Source organism: Colobus angolensis, unplaced genomic scaffold (genome assembly GCF_000951035.1).
Source record: "Colobus angolensis palliatus isolate OR3802 unplaced genomic scaffold, Cang.pa_1.0 Scaffold5, whole genome shotgun sequence".
In the NCBI taxonomy this organism is placed as follows: Eukaryota; Metazoa; Chordata; class Mammalia; order Primates; family Cercopithecidae; genus Colobus; species Colobus angolensis.
This window is the reverse complement of record NW_012118487.1, coordinates 33,575,702-33,596,860: the sequence shown is the minus strand read 5'-3', so window position 1 is coordinate 33,596,860 and position 21,159 is coordinate 33,575,702. Positions and strand designations below refer to the sequence as shown.

At 36.7% G+C, this 21,159-nt stretch overlaps 1 protein-coding gene across 1 annotated transcript in view; it reads right to left on the bottom strand.

Annotated features, from left to right (window-relative positions):
* Positions 1–21,159, bottom strand: part of DCHS2 (dachsous cadherin-related 2) — a 168,224-nt gene that overhangs the window by 94,357 nt on the left and 52,708 nt on the right. Inside the window, 8 exon segments of the mRNA XM_011959767.1 lie at positions 2,000–2,843; positions 3,957–4,114; positions 9,676–9,775; positions 11,110–11,297; positions 13,160–13,246; positions 13,249–13,317; positions 14,024–15,040; positions 16,419–16,655. Coding sequence (XP_011815157.1) covers positions 2,000–2,843; positions 3,957–4,114; positions 9,676–9,775; positions 11,110–11,297; positions 13,160–13,246; positions 13,249–13,317; positions 14,024–15,040; positions 16,419–16,655 — 2,700 coding nt within the window.

Sequence of the window (21,159 nt, the reverse complement as noted above, 5' to 3'; positions counted from 1 at the left end):
TATACCTGATGTAAATGACGAGTTGATGGGTGCTGACGAGTTGATGGGTGCAGCACACCAACATGGCACAAGTATACACATGTAACAAACCTGCATGTTATGCACATGTACCCTAGAACTTAAAGTATAATAATAATTTAAAAAAAACAATAGAAGAAAAAAAAAGAAAAACAATTCCATTGACAATAGCACAAAAAGGAGTAAAATAAAACACTCAGGGATAAAGCTAACTAAGGAGGTGAGTATCTTGTATATTGAAAACCACAAAACGATGAAAGAAATTAAAGAAGATACAAATGGAAAGACATGTATGTTCATGGAGTGAAAGGTCTAATATTATTAAAATGTTCATACTACCCAAACTGATCTACAGATTCAATGCAATCTCTACCAAAATCTCAGTGGCATTTGTTGCAGAAATAGAAAAAAATAATATGACAATTCAAATGGAATCTCAAAGAATCCCAAATAGTCAAAATAATCTTGAGGAAGAACAAAGCTGAAGGCATCACACTTCCTGGCTTTGATATATTACAAAGCTGCCATAATCAAAACAGTATGGTATTGGCATAGGACAAACATTTAGGCCAATGGAATAGTGTAGAGAGCCCAGAAATAAATCCACCTGTATATAGTCAATTGATCTTGAACAAAGTTTCCAATAATAGACATTAGAAAAAGGCTAATCTCTTCAACAAATGGTGTGGGGAAACTGGATATCCACATGCAAAAGAATGAAGTTGTATCTTTATTTTACACCATACAAAAATAATACAAAATAAAATGGATTAAAGACTTCAATGTAATACCTGAAACTATAAAGGTCCTAGAAGGAAACACAGAGGGGAAAGCTTTGTGACTTGAGTGTTGGCAATTATTTCATGGGAAGACAACAAAAACACAGACTGCAAAGGGGGTTGTTTGCAGTCAAACAAATCAGGAATGAATCATAAACAAGGGGACTACATAAACAAGGGGGACTACATACAATTAAGAAGCTTCTGCACAGCAAAGAAAAAGGCAACCTATAGAATGGAAGAAAGTATTTGTAAACCAACTATCTGATGAGGGGTTCATATCCAGAATATATATTTAAAAACTTCTACAACTAAACATAAAAAAACCAAATAACCTAATTTTAAAATGAACAAATGACTTGAATAGAAACATCTCCAAAAAAGACATACAACAGCTAATAGGTATATGAAAAAATGCTCAATGTCACGAATCATTTGAGAAATGCAAGTCAAAACCACAATGAGGTATCACTCATACCTGTTAGGATGGCTATTATTGAAAAAAAAAAAGACAACAAGTATTGGGAAGGGAGTAGAGAACTTGGAACCCTTGTACGCTGTTGGTGGGAATTCAAAATGTTACAGCCACTAAGGAAAATAGCATGGATGTTCCTCCAAAAATAAAAATAGTACTACCATATGGCCCAGGAACTCCACTTTTGGATATTTATACAAAAGAATTGAAATCAGGATCTTGAAGAGAGAGTAGCACACCCATGTTTACTGCAGCACCATCCACAATAGCTAAAATGTGGAAACAACCTAAAAATGTTAATCGGAAGATGAATGGATAAAGAAAATGTGGTATGTGCATACAATTGAAGACAATTCAGCCTTAAAAAAGAAAGACATTCTACAAGACGTGATAGTATGGATAAATCTTGAGGACATTTTGCTAGACAAAATAAGCCGGTCACAAAAAGACAAAACTCTATTATTAAATGTACATGAAGTATCTAAAATAGTCTAATTCATGGAATCAAAGAGTGCTGGTTGTCAGGGGTTGGATGGAAGGGAAAATGGGAGATACTCAAGTTTCAGTTAAGCAAGGTGAATAATCTCTAGATATATGCTGTGCAACATTCAACCCATAGTCAACAACAATGTGTTGTACACTTAAAACTTTGTCGGGAGGGTGGGTCTCATGTTTTCTTACCACAATAAAATAAAATATTTTTAAAAGTGACATATAGGCACTGTACCTGATGACTCATCTAGCAGAAACACCGTATTTTCATTTCCTGAGAGGATGCTGTATGTTACTTTCCCATTCCTTCCTTCATCTGGATCGTGAGCAATTATATGGTGCACCAAGGAGCCCACTGTGACATCCTCTTTGACATGGGCAATGGGGAAAGACATAAAAGTGGGGTTGTTGTCATTTACATCCAAAATCACTATTTGTGCTGTCAGTGATCTCAGACGCCGGTCTGTCACATTCACAGCCTGATCAGACGCTGTTACTGTCAGGATGACAGTTGGAATGCTCTCTCTGTCAAGAGGGGACACAGTGACTAGTGTGCCAAATGAGGGGTGGATGAGAAATGGATTCATGCCAGGGTTGTGGGATTCAATGTAGTATTGTATTCTACTGTTCAAAAAACTGCCATCACCATCTTTGGCATTGAAGACATACACCAGGGTTCCTATGGGAACATTCTCCTCTATGCTGATCACAATGAACTCATCCTGGAAAGATGGGGAATGGTCATTCTGATCTTCCACATCAATACTAAGGAAGACTGTGCTACTCAGGGCAAGGTTTTTGCTATGGTCTGTAGTAATCACTCTGAAAAGATAATGAGATGTCGTCTCATAATCAAGTTCCTTAGAAAGAAACAAGTCTCCGGTTGAGCTGTCTATTTCAAAGTGTCCATTCTTATCATCTGCAACAATACTAAAATGTAACTTTCCATTATGATATTGTTGAAGGTGATCAGGTGACTTTATCAAGCTCATTATTTTTGCAGGCTTCAAATTTTCTGGTATAACTAAATGTCTAATATTCTGAGACATGATTGCTCTCCCTTTGGATAGTGGGATCACCTGAAATACGAATAAAAGAGATATTAATTTGGGGTATTTTTAAAACAGTTTGGTCAACACATGTAATAATATTATTTTGAAAGCAATTTCCTTCCATGTATGTGATCATATGTTAATGAGTGAGAAAAATGTCGGTTTTATATTATGTAATTCCAGTATGTCTCAGAAGATCAAAAACTGCTAATATTTAGGAGATAAGAGCTACAGAATTTTCTATTTCCCAGTTTGCTGTATTGTGTGAAATGACAGTTTGGTAAAGCCATGCTATAGTTAAGCTGAACTGTAGCCTTGTGGATTCTTCAATGGGAATGCAGATAGCTAGTTCTCCAAATTATTTTAAATACTACAGATCAATCTAGCCATGATGACAACATCTGTGTACCTTTAAGTATCATATGTCTTTGTTTATCTAAAACAAGAAACTAGAAGTATGACCATTTATATTTTTCTCTTAACCCACATATCCTTAAGCGGTAAAGAATATAATTTGGAAACAGAGTTCTTGTGGATATATATCCTTGGTTATTGTATATACCTGTATTAATATTTCTGATTATCACATGCATGCACAAAGAAACTAACTATATGCACGGTCATCTTCTTTTTGAGTGGTTGGTGTAATTTTTTTCCTACTATGGAGACTTCCCACAACTTGTTTGCCCGTTATGATTAAAGTAAAGCCTTAAAATACGAAATCTGAAGTTACTTTTCCAAATTTAAAAAAATTACAAAAAACTATGTCATTTATTATATGGCCATTTGTTTATATACAAGTTTCTCCTGCAAATTTACCAGGTCCTTGATATTAGGAATAAGTACAAGAAAAGATACCTTTTGTCCATTATAAACAAAGCAACATAAATGTCAAGTGATGATTATTTTGTCAAGAACTGTACAAAGCTAATTTGCAAAATAATTTGGGTCTAAATCATTTCTCTAGTGATAGCAAAAAGCTAAGAATGCTATGTGCAATGCCATCTTAAAACAGTATTCATGTCACATACATACATATTCACATACATACATATTACATGTATCTTCACTCTATAAACTTGTAATAAAATCAAATGAAATACGTAGATGTCCTTCCATATTTTATGGTGACGACATTACCTGAATATTAAGAACTGCCTGTCCTTGAAGAGGAGGCACTCCCTGGTCAGTGGCAATGACAGTCATTCTGTAAGAAGGTCTATAATCATATGAAAGTACTGTGGTTGTTCTTATTTCACCACTGTTGGCATCAATCTTAAAGTGCTCAGAATTATCTTCTATACACACATAAGAAAATTAAGAAATGAATGTTAATTGACAATGCAGAAAACAGAGAATCAATTTATCCAATATATTGATCATTTGAAAGATTTATTTGCTTTAAATTCTATGAGAGTATGAACACAGAAATGACACTAAAAATAGACAAGAAATATCAGTTTTTAAAAAGTTTTATTATGGAAAATTTCAAGCATATAAAAAAGTGAATAAAATGGTATAATAAACTTTCATGAGTCCATCACCTAGCTTCAACAATGATCAACTCATGGCCAATCTTATTTCATATACTCCCCATGTATTTACTTCTCTTCTCCCATTTTTTTGAAGTAAGTTCCAGAAATCATATTATTTCTTCTGTATATATTTCAAAATGCATCTCTAAAAAATAAGAAATACTTTTAACACAATCACAGTACCATATTATACCTTAAAAATTAATAATGATTCACTAACATCACCAAATATCTGGTAAGTTTTCAAATTTTCAATCATCCCATAAATACTCCTTATTTTTCTTGTTTGTTCACATTAAGATCAAAATGAAGTCCATATATTGCATATTTCTTTAATCTATGGATTCCTGCCACCCATCTCTTTAACTGTTCTTGCAATTCATTTGTTGAATAAACTGGACCTTGTATCCTGACATTTTCCATGATCTAGATTTGCTGTTGCATCTCCAATATGCAGCATAATATATTCTTCTATTCTCTGTGTTTTCCTTAAATTGGGAGGTAGATCTAGGGAACTGACAAGATTCAGATCAGGTTTGATTTTTTTTTTTTTTTGCAAGACTACTTCACAAATAGTGTTTTTTCCCTTCAAAGGCATAGATCTAGCTGCCTTAAAAATAAATAAATAAAAATAAAAACAAAACAACGATGAGGTCTCTCTCTGTCACCCAGGCTAGAGCACAATTGTGCCATGATAGCTCACTGCAGCCTGGAGTTCACGGTCGCAAGTGATCCTCACACCTTGGCCTCCCAAACAGCTGGGACTACGGGCATGGGCCAAAAGCTCGTTGTTTTCGATGTTGGCCCCCAACTGATGCACAGCCTAGATCCATTAATTATTCTTTAAGTATTGTGAAGTATAATACAACTTGACATCCCAAATCCAAAAATATGAATCCAAAATTCAAAATTTTTTGAGTACTGACGTAACACTCGCTACAAGTGGAAAACTCTACACCTGATTCATCAGATGGGTTGCAGTCAAAACACAGTCAAAACTTTGTTTCATGCACAAAGTTATAAAAATGTTGAATGAAATTGCCTTCACGCTATGCATATAGATGTCTGTAAAAAATGAATTTCATGTTTAGACTTGGGTCTCATCCCCAAGATATCTCATTATATATATGCAAATATTCCAATAAAAAAAACCCACCGAAAAAAAATCCAAAACCTGAAACACCTCTGGTCCCAAGCATTTTAGACAAAGGACACTCAATACATACTGCATTCTGCTTTATCATCCCTTTTTCATATATTAGCTGGAATATTTCAATAAATAGAAATTTTCAGAGAAAGAGTTCATTATAAGAAACACAGGATAAATGCTTGATGACTTAAACTTTTATTTAACAGTTTTTGAAATACTGAGTTGGCTCACTAACATCCACCAATGTTCCAATTATGATAAGTAACATTTTGTCTTGCTTTTGTTTTGGAAATCATTAAGCATGATTTAAACATATTAGTGGTGTTTCAACATATTGCCATTATTATCCTTATTGATGCTCATATTGTCCCATTGCTGAACATTGGGATCTGCTTAAAGCTGGTTCCTGGATCTCTTTCCATGATCCTAGCAGTGTTTAGTAGCCTCCTTGTAACTGGTATGACAAAATGGTGCAGACTCATATTGTAGATTTCCTGACTGTGACCTGACATCACCATTTCTCCAATGACTCCTGGTTCCTTTTGGTGGAAAATGGTTTTGGGAGAACATATTTGGGACATTAGGGGTGCTCACTGTTTCTGGGTTTGTCATCATTTCTAGGCCTTTTCAGTGGACAGAGAACACACAGGCACACATCTACACATTCATATTGATGCTTATAATTCAAATTGGTATCACACGGTTTTGAGTTAAATAACAGATTTAAAATCTGAATATTTCAAACATTTCAAACCTCAGAAAAATCATGATTAGAAGCTCCCCTCCATTCTTTAGTTCAACAGTTGCTGATTCATTACTATGGACCAAATACTTTACCAGTTATTAGGGATATAAGGGCAAATAAAAAAGAAGCTCTGTCTTCAAGAAATTCATAGCATGGGAGCAGGCAATTATGTAACATTTATTAGTTGTGATTTCTATGCTTTAACCCATTGATTTTATTCTCAAAGAAATACTATAGAATGCATTCATGAATATGATACATACCTTTATTACCCTTATACCGATTTTCATCTCATTATTTTACCATAAATTTTGTAGTCGCTTCTATTTTACTATCAGATAAAAAATAAAGATAGGAATAATGTAATGTATATCTTCATATTTTTGTATCGATGTGCCTCAAGTATCATTTTCAAAGCTAATTTTTAAAAAAGAATATTTCGAACATTCACAAATACATGAACATCAAAGTATCACTTCTTAGATTGATTAATTTTCAATATTTCTTCAAATTTTTCCAAGAAATGGAAAACGAGTGGATCTGTATACAGCTCCAAATCTCATTCCCCTCCTCTTTAGAAAGTCACTTTTATAACTAAAGTTGAGGTTTATCTTTCCAGTCCATACATCCATAAATAACATATACCATGGCTTTGCGTGCTTTTAAATACTGGTATTATAGCAGGATTATAGCCGTGTGTGTGTGTATCTTCCCTCTTCACCATCACTGCCTTTCACAGGCACACTATGTTGTCTTCTCCACCCCAAAATAAAACAGGAAAAAAAGATATAAAGATCTTATTGACCTAACTGACCTCATAGCCAGAGGAAGATTCTTAAATGCAAGACTGCAAAGCCAGTTTTTCTTCCTCCCAACGACCACATTAAAATAAGCTAAGACAATAAAAAGAGAAATTTGAGAAGTAACAAAAGGGAAGACAAAAAAAGAGGGGGAGGATGGGGAGAGTTTCTGGAGGGGACAGCAGGAACAGAGGAAGGGGCTGTCTCCAAATGTGGGTCTGCTGCAGGCTCACTACATCTGTATCATCCACCATTCAAGTGTCCTGAAAACTTGGGAAGACATTTATAGGTAAATAAGTGTGGACGGTTTATATGGGCATAGAAACACGAGAGAAGAATTTGGCTGCCTGACCATGGAGGTATTGAGAAGAATTGCATATGTAACGTTACCAATGAAAGGCAATGCAACAAACTCAAAGCTGCTGTTTGTGTCAAATTCTTTTTATCTTCTGTAAAATTTCTGCCTTCCTTGCTTTAACTTTGGATTTAATATTTATCCACACTGCTATGTATGAAACTCTACTGTATTCATTTTCATTGCTGTAGAGTATTCTGTGAATATACCATATTACGCAAACAACTGAAACAATGCTTCAATGAACATCCTGTTACAATCTCACTCTGCACATATAAAGTTCCTCTAGAGCAACAGAACTAGAACTGCAAGGGTATAGCATAAGCACATCTCCAATCTTATCAGATATTGCTTCATTGTTCTTCAAAGTTGCCATATCAAGGAGTCTGGGCATGATTTAAAAATCTTTTTAATTATTCAGGCTTCTTTTCTTTGAGTTGTCTGTTAATATTTTTGTCCAGTTTTATTATTTATTTGTCTTTTTCTTATTGGTTTGCAGGAGTTCTTAATAAATTCTGAATACTAATTTTGTATTGGTTACTGGGCTGTAATTACCTTTTCCCAATTTGTGACTTGACTAAGCAAATTGTAAACAATGGCATATTTTGTAGTGTTTTCGATTTTCATGTAGTTTTATGTAGCTACTTCTTTGTGAACTTCTGCTTTTCTTCTTATTTAAACCATCTTCTCTATTCCCAATGCCATATGTATAAACACTCTCATATTTTCTTTCGTAAGAGATAAAGATTTCAACATTTAATAAGACTCATCTTTGATATGCTGAGAGTAGAGATCTTTTTCCTTGTAGGTGACCACGCACATGAGCGTCACGTATTGATAGTCCACCTTTTTCCAGTTTATTTTCTACCCCTCACATGTCAGGTTTCCGTATGTGTAAAGTATCACTCCTACTCTTTTCAACTGGTCCATTTATTAATGAGTGAATCAATACAAAAGTGTCTTAATTATGAAATTTTATAAATTAAGACTGGGTAGGGCCAGCTTCCCACTTGTTCTTTGGACATTGTCTTAGTTATTCCTTGTCTTTTGCTCTTCCACATGACTTTTAGATCAGCTTGTCAGATTCTATTAAAGCCTTATTGAAATTTTGATTGAAATCACACTGAATCAATAATTATATTTTTGTTAAGAATTGTCATCTTTAGGATATTGAGTCTTCCCAAGCAAGAACATGATACAGCTTTTCATTTCATTCTTTTATGTCCTTCATTAATATATTTTACTTCTCTGTATGAAAGTTTTGTACAAGTTATACTGGAATTTTTTCTATGCCCCTAATAGAGAGGGATCCTATTTGTATTGTTTTGAGATTTGTATAGTTTGAGAGGCCCTCCTTAAGAAAAATAAATTTTCCACTTTCCCCTCTCCCTGGGGAGGCTATGCAAGTAAAATACCCCAAAACTAAGCTTCATTAGCTTCACAGTAGATATGCCCCTACACCCTTTCATTTTCTTTGTGAATTCACCATAGTGAATGAGATCTTTGGAAACTCCTAAGTTTTAAAAATACCAGTGAGTTTCATATGTTGACATTGTTCCCAGAAAATTGGCTATTTTATTAATTCCAAAGGGTTGCCTATAGCATCTCTTGGGTTTTCAAGGAAGATAATCAAATTATCTGTGGGTAAGGACAATGTTGTCTCTTTTTTCCTATGTCCTATGTTTGTATCAAATATGACAAAGCACCAAATGTCTTTTAAAGTGATAGAAAACACAATGCCAACTAAAGTAAATAACTTGAAAAAATCTGAGGCCTGCACATTCCAACAGAAAACATAATAGTAAGCCCACTTCAATAAACTTTCCCCATACACACACATGTATATATACATGTGACATTTTCTAGGCATGATTTACTCCGACCTTACAAGTATTTAGTCTTCATAAAGATTCATGGATGCTTGGAACTCTTAATCACACTTAATACCAATTCTTATCCCCTAACACTTTCCTATCAACAAAAGTAAATTTGTACTTCACATTATTGCAAATTATTCACTAAAGATGAATGGTTTCTATTAGGAATGTAAAAAGCTACTCTGATTTTTTATTAAACTTATAAATGATTTTTCAAAAACTGAAAGTAGCTCTTGACAATAGCAAATGTATTTTGTTTGTAACTTGGTGTATTTTCAAAATTAACTACAGCATTCTAAGTAATCAAAATAGAACCCGTTTTCCCAGAAGGGGATAGTTGATAAATGAAAGCAGAAATCCTAAAAGTTCTTAATCCTGTATGAACAGTAATTTTTACCTGAAGATACTGAGTATATAACTTCTGCATTATTTCCTTCATCAGGATCCTTTGCAAACACAGTTGTAACCAACATTTTTACTGGCTGACCTTCCAGAACCTGCCATTAAAACAAACAGCTTACAAATGAGTTAGCAAAAGTTTAAAAAGAAATATCAGTGGACCTTTAAATGAATGAATACATTATACATTTTAACATTTTAAACTATCTTAAATCCACATATAATTCAAATGCATACCATGTAAAAGTTATATGGGTGTAAGTCCATGAAAAGAATCCTCCTTACAAATTAAATCTTTTATTCAATTATAGCGAATTATCTGAGGCATCTGAACTAATTTTGACCAAAAGAAAAAGAAATTGAACTTACTAAACAATCTTAGATTTTTGGTGTATTTTAAGATTTCTAGCATATTCTCATCCATCATCTCTTAGGACATTTTTTGAAAGGTGGTTGCTATGGCTTAAAATATGCTTAAAATAAGTATGAACCTTTAATTCAAAAAACAAAACTCATACAGGACATATCAATTATCAGGAGCTGTTCTGGAATATTGAAATGCACATGTGAAGTTCAACTACATGTTTAGAGTCCAACTGCCCAGTTAAGCCATAGGACATTTTAATAATATGATTAAAAAGGGTAATGATAATATAATAATATTTTGCTGTGTTAGAATTTTTCTTTAAAGCTGAACCAGAAGATCGGTTTAAAGTTGTGAGTTCCTCAATACTTTCATTGAGTTGTTCAATATGTATACTTGAGCACAATTTGAATGTCTAATTCAATTGTTCTAGAACAGTAGCTTCTAAACTTTTCATTATTATAACCCATCTACTAAAAAAATTATTAGTAGGTCCAAACATATTTATTAATTATGTGAATGAATGGAGATTCTAATTTATTATGTATATTATAAAACATACAAAAAGACAGAAATGAAAAAGATGAGGTAATATAAATATAATTGCAAGTTTGTGCATGTGGTCAAAAGGATCATCTTTTACTATCTCTGGATGTCCACCTACCCACTTTAGAGCTACACGTTGTTCCCCTACCCTTAAGTAACTATCTTAGAGACATGTATCAATTGCCCTTAAGAAGCTCCGCACAAAGAGATGCATGCAAACTACTGGAAAAACAAGCCACGTCTGAGCATTATCCTGAAGCACCATTCAGTTTGTATACAAAGGCTGAATTACACTTATTAATATAAAGCAACTAGAGGTACAATGCCAAAGAGCACATAGATTCATTTACCTTTTCAAAAGTTTTTTTTAAAAAAATGTGCACAATATCTAGGTCTTCTGGAAAAAAGTATGCTCTGCCACACCAAGACTGATGTGATACATTCACATGTTTTACCACAAGATGGTGCTCAAAACAAATGACTTAAGATATTACAACTTCATCGCAAGGTTACTTCACAAACCTTCACGTGTAACTCCTTTCCAGGCAGACACTGGGGGAAGAAGGGCCTGTTATCATTGATGTCAGTAACTGAGACGTAAACCGCCATGGTGGCATTTCGTGGTGGGGAGCCGTGGTCTATCACTAGCACAGTCATCTGATGGTGTCCCCGGTGCTCACGATCCAGTGCCACCCAATTGATCAACTCTCCTGCGGAGCACAGAGCAGAACAAGACATAGGCACTGTGTACCAGGTGCACTGCAGCCAGAACAATTTCCAGAAGGAAAACCAAATAAAAAGCTTTGAGCAAACATGCGACTTCTAAGACCATCTACATAGTAGATGGTATGGTACTGTTGAAAAAATTTTCTCAAGTTGCTCCTGAAAATGTCACTTTAAATTTGTTATTCTTTGTATTTCAAATTATCATCCATCAATCATTTGAACTAATAAAAAATGAATTCATAAAAATGACAAAACTCTGTGGGAACTTAGTAATGATTGAGAAGATTTAAAACTGCTGCTTATCCCTCCTGCTGCTATACAGGATGATGGAAAGCACGTTAGCTCTGACACAAGTTCTGGATTTGGGCCCCAGTTTCCCCACCTCAGACATGGAATGGCCCCTGAGCCTGGGACTACTGTCAGGAAGAAATGTAATCACACATTTAAAAGCATTGTGCAAGCTATACATGATTACACAAATGGCAGCTGTTATCACTACTTTAACATAATGGCTACACATCTTTCTGAAAATCAAATCATATTCCTTAGGCAATGGTTTGTGTTTTACGTACACAGGTATTTGTTTTTTATCTCACAAAATAGACATGTAGCAATGGATACTGACTTCCTAAAAACTCTTAATGCTTTAGAAGCTTTATTTCAAATATTTCTGCCTACAGCTACACTACCTTTGGTAACTTTCCTCATGTGTCAGTCATGCAGACCCAGGCATAACATTTAACTGCCTCTCCCTATTGCCAGGGACGGTGGGAAGACAAGCACTTGGTCCAATAGCCTGTCTCCTGTTAGAGAGCTCTGCCAAGCATTGGTTTCCTCATCATTTATGAAAAAAAAAATGTACCTGTGAGAATGTGAGCATGAAGCAGCTACCGACAAACATTTCTATGGCTAAAAACTTTTTTCATCTTAATACAAAAAAAATAGCATTGCATAAAAAGAAAGTGGAAATAAGGAACAAAATGACAATTCTCATTCAGGTAAGTTGCTGAATTGGTGAGCAGTGTTTATGATAACTGTTTACTATTAATATATAAACTACATTTATAGTGTTTACTCTGAGGTTTTAATATAGATCATATATACAATTGCATTTTTTAAATTCCAAACTGTAATTCTCCTCTGAAGACCTTAACTTCTGAATGGCAAACAGATTTTTATTCATAAAGCAAATCTGATGGATAAGCAGCAGCCTTGGAGGTCGGGGATGTAAAAGACTGCAGCTCCGGCTGCAGCGGGGGATGGGCGACACCAGGGTACAGTTCCACAGGGGTTCAACTCCTGGTCACTTGGAAGACTGTCCAGAGAACTGGATGAAAAGGGGGTGTGTCTCCTAGGCTCTGAAGGTCACCCTCCACACTGCCTTGCACCCTGCTGTCCTTGGGAGGAGGAACAGTTTACAAGCACATATTCTTCCAAGCCCCTTCATACTCTTTAGCTCTTTCCCCCTCAAAGCATAGCACAGGGCATGTCAGGAATTGTCTCCTGTATTCATGGTAAGGAAACAGCTCTGAGCTTAAGCTACTTGCTTAAAGCCATGCAATGAAATGAGGAATGGACACCTGGTCTTCTTGTAGGGGAGGGAATATCAAGGGGAAATCAACTGTAGTTTGCTTATTTTAAAGAAAAAAACAAGTGAAATAGAAGACCTTGAAAACTAGCCATATGGAAGTAAAGTGCAAGCAGGGTCAATCCTGTATACCTGTATGGTTTTGCCCTGTCAGAAGGAGTCCCAGCTTAGGGAGTGAATGAGAGTGGAAAGGCAGCTTGCAACCTTCTTGGCAAGTGATGTGCCCTGTGAAAACCTCCATCTGCTGAGAAAGGTCACCTTCTCCTAATTCACAGAACAGAGGCTTGAGAACAAAGGCTTGAAGTTCATCAGAACTGAATGTTAAGTCTGTCCCACTAAAGGCACGGCACCATCTGCCCAGGTTATGACGTAGATGGTGTCTGCTGGACCCGCACAAAGAGGGGGCTTCCTCTATTCTTCCCAGCTGCATGACTTTGGGTGTACTACTTGAGCTATCCGAGTCTCAGTTTCCTGGCTATGTATTTGCAGTATAAATATATTTCATTGTAAGGATTAAATAAACTCCCTGTAAACTTACACAACATAAATTTTAAAATATAGTGACTTTTAATCTTTAATTTCTTAATTCAGACTTCAAAAATTTCACTGTGATTATTCCCCGTTTTCCTCTGGTTCCTGTCAGAACGAGAATAAAGATACACATTCTGAGAGTAATTTCTAGCTTTACATTGATGATATTTACATTTCACAAAATACATCTTGACATTTTTAAAATGTCTACAAATGGAAAAGGATGGTTGCTGAAAAAATTAGCCTTTACACAAGGATATATTCAATACAGTTCCGACTATACCTCTAGTTCAGAAAAAGAACCGTATATTGGCAGGATGTGGATGTGATGCGAGGAAAGTATGAATTATTATGGGTGAAACTCTGTTCAATTTTTACTCCATTTTTAAGATCTCACAATACAGTAATCGAATACCGTATTTATTAAAAACCATATTTCAATTGCATGTATGCACTAATGCTACACCTAACGATTTGAGTTTTCTCAATCTTGATTTTATTTAATTTTTAATTTTTATTTTTACTTAAAGACCAGCATGATAGTACTCAATCTTCATTTTAAAGGAATAGGTGGAAACTATGAAGTGCTACCTGTATTAGGATTCATCTTGAAGAATCTTCCATCAGACAAAAGGAAATATAATAGCTGTCCATTCCTTCCATAGTCCATGTCAATAGCTGTAATTTTGCCTATTACACCTTGGGGAACAGGGCTCTCTTCGACTTTCAGAAACAACACATCATGCAAGAAGGTGGGGGGATTGTCATTCTCATCCCGGACATGAACAGTGACTGTAGTGCTCACATTTTGCAACAATCTGTCCTCGGGGATCCAAGCAAACACTCTAAAATTATATGTTTGGGTGGATTCATAGTCAAGCTGTCGCCGCAAATAAATCCAGCCCGTGTAAGGGCGGATTCCAAACACAGCAGAGTCTATGCTAGGTTCCAGCGAGTAGCTAAGCGGCGAGGCTGCACGCTGGGGGCCAAGTGGGTGCGCCTGTGTTTGCAGTATTTGTGTCGTCGCTGAGAGAGACTCACTGACTTCCACTTGATAGACCAAATGTTCGAAAGTCCAGGATGGGCTGTGTTCGCGTTTCTCGATAACGACTGTCAGCACCAGCAGGGCTGCCCGAGGAGGCACGCCTTGGTCCTCGGCCTTGAGAATCAGCGTGAGCTCCCGGTGCTCGCCCGCGCCCAGGCTGCCGTTGAGGAACAGCACCCCCAGGGCTCTGTCGATGGCAAAGACGCCCGGCTGCGGGCTGGCGATGGAGTACCGGAGGAGTCCGTTCCGCCCACTGTCTCTGTCTTCCGCACGTGCGAGGTACAAGGCTGTGCCAGGCGGCGTGGTCTGCGATATTCTAATCTCATCCGAGGTCCTGAGGAACGCTGGGTGGTTGTCATTGACATCCAGGACAGTTATGTTGACCTCTGTGCTGCTGCAGGCTGGGGCGCTGCCGAGCTGCGCCTGCACGGTGAGCACAACCACGGGCTGCGTCTCGTGATCCAGGGGCTTCCGGGTGCGAATAGTGCCCAGCCACGGGTGAATGGAGAACTTTCCGCCGAGATCACCAGAAGAAATCCTGTAAAAGATGGGTTCTGAGGAGTCTGAAAAAGAGAGAGGGGGCAACCACTGTATGTCAAAAGGGTGGACCCACTGGAAACTTAGAAATTGAAATATTAATACAGTCATCCACTGCCTAATGACACTCCAATGATGGACCACATATATTATGATGGTTCCGTAAGATTCTGACACCGTATTTTATTGTACCTTTTCTATGTTCACATACATAAATCCTTACCTTTGGGGTACAACTGCCTACCGTATTAAGTGCAGTAATCTGCTGTGCAGGTTCGTAACCTAGGAGCAATGGATTATAACATTTAGCCTAGGTGTCTGGTAGGCCACATCATCTAGGTTTGTGTGAGTACACTCTGTGACGTATGCACGCTGACAAAATTTTCTAATGAGGCATTTCTCAAAATATTTCCCATCGTTAAGGACGCGTGATTGTATATTCTCCATCTAGGGAGACTACTGTGTAATGTCTTACTTCCTCTGCTCTCCAAAGCCTGCTGAAAAGTGGACACGTGGTTTTGAGAATTTTTTGGTATAGGAAAAGAACGTCCAAAGGGCAAAGAGCAAGGCACAGGTTTCATATCTTCCTTCATCCTTCTTACATGAGTTAAAAGGGAAAGATATTCAGAAAATAATTGGGATACCTTTTTTATATATTTGAGGAAGTCAAGTTAAATTTATGTTGATGTTTCTCTGTTATATCTACCTATGATGGGCAAATACTCTCCATAGAGATTGTATAGTATTTCAACTTAGGTATGTTTTATGTTTACATTTGCTACCAGTTTGAATGATTTAAAAAATCTTGCTAGTCCAAATAGTACTTGGGCAAATAGCCGTGTGTGACTTTTTCACACTTGTAGAGGAGCCTCTGAAGGATAAATTCCTAGAAATGAATTACCTCTCCAAAGAGCTTGTCCTCCTCCTGGTCCCCTCCTGTTCCTTCCTAAGTTGAAATACTACACAACTGTCTTTTAGGGAGACAGAATGACGTCCAGTTATCTGGAAAGTTGCTCAGTATATACTAAGTGGGGAAAGAAGCTCTACAACAACAAATACAGAAAGATGCATTTTTGTCAAAAACTTGTAAATTGTGTGTGAGTGTGTATGTATGTGTGTTTTGGTGAGTGGGTTATAGGAGACATATACTTTGTATATTATAATCTGTATTATTTTAAACATTCTTTTACAAATACCTATTATTTTTGTGATCAGAAAAAAAAAATTGTGGGATGGACAGAAACAATGTTGGAGGAACAAAGAGCAAGCCACAGGCTGTGTTATCTCCCTTGTTTTGACTTGCATGGAAAGAAGAAAAAGATTATTCAAGCTTGTACTGCCTAGGAAAAAACAAGAAATGTTCCAATAATGGACTTTCATGCAGCATAAGAAATAAGTACTTACTCAGGGGCTCTCTTGCTTTCACTGTTCCAATGGGACTATCTTCAGGCACATCTTCATAAACCAAGAAAGTGTACTTAGGCCTTTCAAATTCAGCAGGTGCCAGAGTTGTCTGGAAAATGTGTATGGTGACTTCGGCATTAATGACAGCTGTGAGCCCACCACCGTCTTGAGCAGAAACCATCAACGAAAGTGAGGTAGATTCCAAATGACTAAGAGGTGATGTTAAGTAAATAATTCCTGGGTAGGGAAAATAAAAAATTGGTAAACAGATAACATGCAATAAACACTGATGAGCAATAGGAACACCTGGTCTGTTAAGCGTATTGTGATGTTTTATTTATACGTTAACCTAACTGGGCCACAGGATGTCCAGACATTTGATCAAACATTATCTTGAGTGTGTGCGAGGGTGTTTTTGGATGAGATTAACATTTAAATCTGTAGACTGAATAAAGCAGATCATCCTCCCTAACGTGGGTGGACCTCGCCCAATCCACTGAAGGCCTGAATAGAACAAAAAAGCTGACGAAGAGAGAATGACTCCTGCTCTCAAGCTGGGGCACTGGTTCTTCTCCAGCCTTCAGACTCAGAAGCATTGGCTCTTCCTAGGTCTCAATGCTGCTGCTGGTCTTCAACCTCCAACTATACCATTGGCTCTCCTGGTTCTCAGGTCTTTGGACCAAGACTGAAGCAACCCTGACAGCTCTCCTGGATCAGCTTGATGGATCTGCTCACCCTGCAGATCTTGGGACTTGCCAGCCTTCATAATCACATGAGCCAACTCCTTGCGATCAATCTCCTCATACACACACACACACACACACACACACACACACACACACACACATCCTGTTGGCTCTGTTCTCTGGAGGTGAATTGATACATGTATTTGCCAACCAAAGAACTTCAGCATATTTGCAAAACAATGCCCAAATTATGCTAGGTAAGCAATATTTTCCTAGAGCTAAAACATTAGACATTTTAGAAGTATATAAAGGCACTAGAAAAACGTAAATTGTGTTGTCTTTCTTAGGCCTTACCATATCACCAGCCCAAGATGACAGAAGAACAGATTATATCCCATAGTTCAGTGTATTCCAATGCAGGCTAGCGCGGGGTTGCAGGGTGATTACAACCTGCTCAAGTGTCAGAATCCCAAGTCTACAGGATGAAACTAAAATTTTATCTTCTGAGATGTTTGACATTTACCCTGAACTAGACTGTGTAGGGTAGCTCTCTTTTTTGACTGACTCCACTCCATCTTTGTTGGTGAGAAGAAATAATACAATAGCTGTGTACAACAAAACTTCAGCAAATGTAAAGACAATGGGGACAAGAGTGGCAACTTAGGCTTATGTATGTAGAGTATGTGAAAGAAGGTATTTATGGCTAAGTTGGGAAGAGATTTGGTAATACTGACAAATTGAATTATTTAATATTATTAATACTACCACTTAATGTACTAGTTTAAAAACCTGAAAACAGATCTAATGCAATCAACTTACGAAATGAATCTGTTAGTTTTATTTAATGAGAAAAATGTATGCAAACTTATTAAAAGAATTTGCAAACAAATGGCTGGCCTTTATGGAATTCATCATGTACAACTGGCCATAACAATTAGTGAAATTAATGAATACTGCAGTCTTTGCCAGTTTAGGAGAAGTTGACAAAAACATCAGGGATATCAGTTTCTAGGCATTAAAAGGTGACATCCATTTGATTTCTTCCTTTTTTGTATAAAAATCTGCCCTCTTGCAATTTCAATTTCTTGTTTCTATTTCTATTAGGAATTTAATAAAATATTCTTATTTACTGAAATCAAATATCTTGCTTGGCCTGTTCTAAACATCCTTTTTTCCCCGCTTTAATGAGGTATAGTTGACCAATAAAATTACATACGTTTAAGGTGTACAACTTTGACAATTTGTGATATATATGTATACATACATACATATATAACCATTTTCTTTAATTATTCCTTACCTAATATGATTTTAAGTCATTTCTCTCACAGTTCTTTCTCCTAAACATGGTCCAAGTTGATCATCTCAATTTTGACACCCAAAGTGAACAAACTTTGCTTCCAGATACAATTATACTGTTACAAAGCAGAGTATAAACACTCTTTATTAGAATACTATAAAATACTAATGTAACCAACTATTACTACACCAGCTTTTAGTAGCCATATTCACATTTGGTTTCAGACTGATTTGATGGTCCATCAAAGCACTCAGTACTTATCACAAAAATTTCCAAGTCAGATCTTTCCCATCTGTTACTGGTGCAGTTTTTAAAAAAAATATTGCTTTAGTATTAAAGTCTCGGATTGATTGAAAAATAAAACTTGAATATACGCAAATGTGTACAGAAGAAAAGGAAAAGTCTCTCTACCGCAACCATCACCACTCGCCAGGTATATATTCTTCCACAGCTACTGCTAAATTCCAATTCCAGAGATGTTTTAAAAGATTTTATGTTGACCCCTGATAATTATGACAATGAAAAACTTAATGTCTGCCTCAACACAACCTGGTCTTCCTGCATCCCAACTGACTCCTTCCGAACTATTTTTATATTTGTGTTAGACTAGTTGTCTTGAAATTCAAATCTAGACACATCGATGACTCCCCAGGTTTTCAGGGTAAAGCTCAAATGCCTTATCTTAACATACCAAGCCATTCACAATGGCCCCCTCCCTCTCTGTAACCCCATCTCATAGTTCTCTGTGTCATAGCTCTCTGTACAGTAACTTTTCCTCTAGGCAAAGTGAACATTGTAATTTCCAGAAAAGACCTTGCTGTCTTCCACCTGGATTGCTGCATCCTCTTCCCAGAACAACTTCTTCATCTTCTTTGACGTAACAATTTCTAGTCGTATTTTATTTTATTATTATTATTGAGATGAAGTCTCGCTACGTCGCCCAGGTTAGAGTACAGCGGCATGATCTCGGCTCACTGTGACCTCCGCCTCCTGGGTTGAAGTGATTCTCCTGCCTCAGCCTCCTCAGTAGCTGGGATTACAAAAATACAAAAAATGTCCGGCTGATTTTTGTATTTTTAGTTGAGACAGGGTTTCACCATGTTGGCCAGCCTGGTCTCGAACTCCTGACCTCGTGATTTGCCCGCCTTGGCCTCCCAAAGTGCTGGGATTATAGGTGTGAGCCACTGCGCTTGGCCTCTAGTCATATTTTAAAACACAGCTCAAGTTTCATCTGGTACAGCTGGCCTTCTTTATCTCTCCACTTAGCTGTATCTACCACTATTCTATGACCCCACAGCAGCCTGGGTACATGTGCCTATTATGAACTTAACATGTCTTACTTAATTACCAGTTTTTAATATTTTATATCAGTCCCTCATTCACTCATTAGTTTACTCAATGATTTATAAATAAAATTAAAAGACATTTTGAAAATATATAAACAACAATTTACTAGACATAAGGAGAAGAGAGTTCTGTAAACAAAATGGAAAATAACTGAAAGTTAGATTAGCAGTGGATAAGGACAGGTAGTTTAGATAAGAAACAATAAAATGTTAATAAATACAGTACTGTTCAAAATCACTAATAATAATGAAAATGCAAAATTAAAACCACTACCTCATTTTTACCTCTCTGTTTTCCTAAAATATTTAAGTGATAATATCCAGAGTTAATAACAGGTTGTTATTTACAGAGTTAGTAAACAGGTACATTCTCCAAAAGGCATTTTGGTGATATTTATCAAAATTCTAATTGTTCACATTCAATAACGCAGAAATTTACCATAAATTTGTGTAAGTACACAGAAATAAATCAAGAGGATGTCATTTGGCACATTGAAAATGACCTCAATATGCATCAAGAAAAGAATGGATGGTTCATTCTATTGTGGTATATCAATACAATAGAATACTATGTAGCATCGAAATAAAGTAAATACACAAGTTTTCATCTAGAAAGATTTTACATGCTACATTTTATGTGACAAACAAGTTGCAAAAGTGAGTCTATGTTATCAATCCACTGTGCTTAAAATAATAATGTCAGTACTGCACGTATTAGCCAGGATTCTCCAGAGAAACAAACTAATGGGATCTCTCTCTGTGTAGATACAGGTATCTATAGGTCTAATATCTCTCATATCTACATATAGAGATAGACAGACATTAATAGATAGATATAAAGTGAGATTTATGTTAAGGAATTGGCTGAGATTATGAAGTCAGAGAAGTCCCATGTTCACCCATCTGCAAGCTGGAGACCTAGAAAAGCTGATGGTATAGTTTGAAAGCCTGAGAGTCAGCTAGTCAGTGGTGTAGATTCTAGTCAGGGTCTGGTGGCCTTAGAGCCAGAAGCACTGAGGGCAAGAGACTGATGTCTCAGCTCAAGCTGTTAGGCAGAGAGCAAATTCACCCTTCCTCCACCTTTTTGTTCTTTTTTCAGGCCCTCAATGAATTAGATGATGCTCACCCATTCTAGGGAGGGCCACCTGCTTTACACAGTTCACCAGTTCAAATGAAAACCCACTCACAGAGACACCCAGAAACAGTGTTTAATCAGCTATCTGGGCATCTCGTGGACTATTCAAGTTAACATATAAAAGTAATAATCAAATACAAACTTTTTTTTGAGGTGGAATCTCACTCTGTTGCCCAGGCTGGAGTGCAGTGGTATGCTCTCGGCTCACTGCAACCTCTGCCTCCCGGATTCAAGCGATTCTCCTGCCTCAGCCTCCTGTGTAGCTAGGACTACA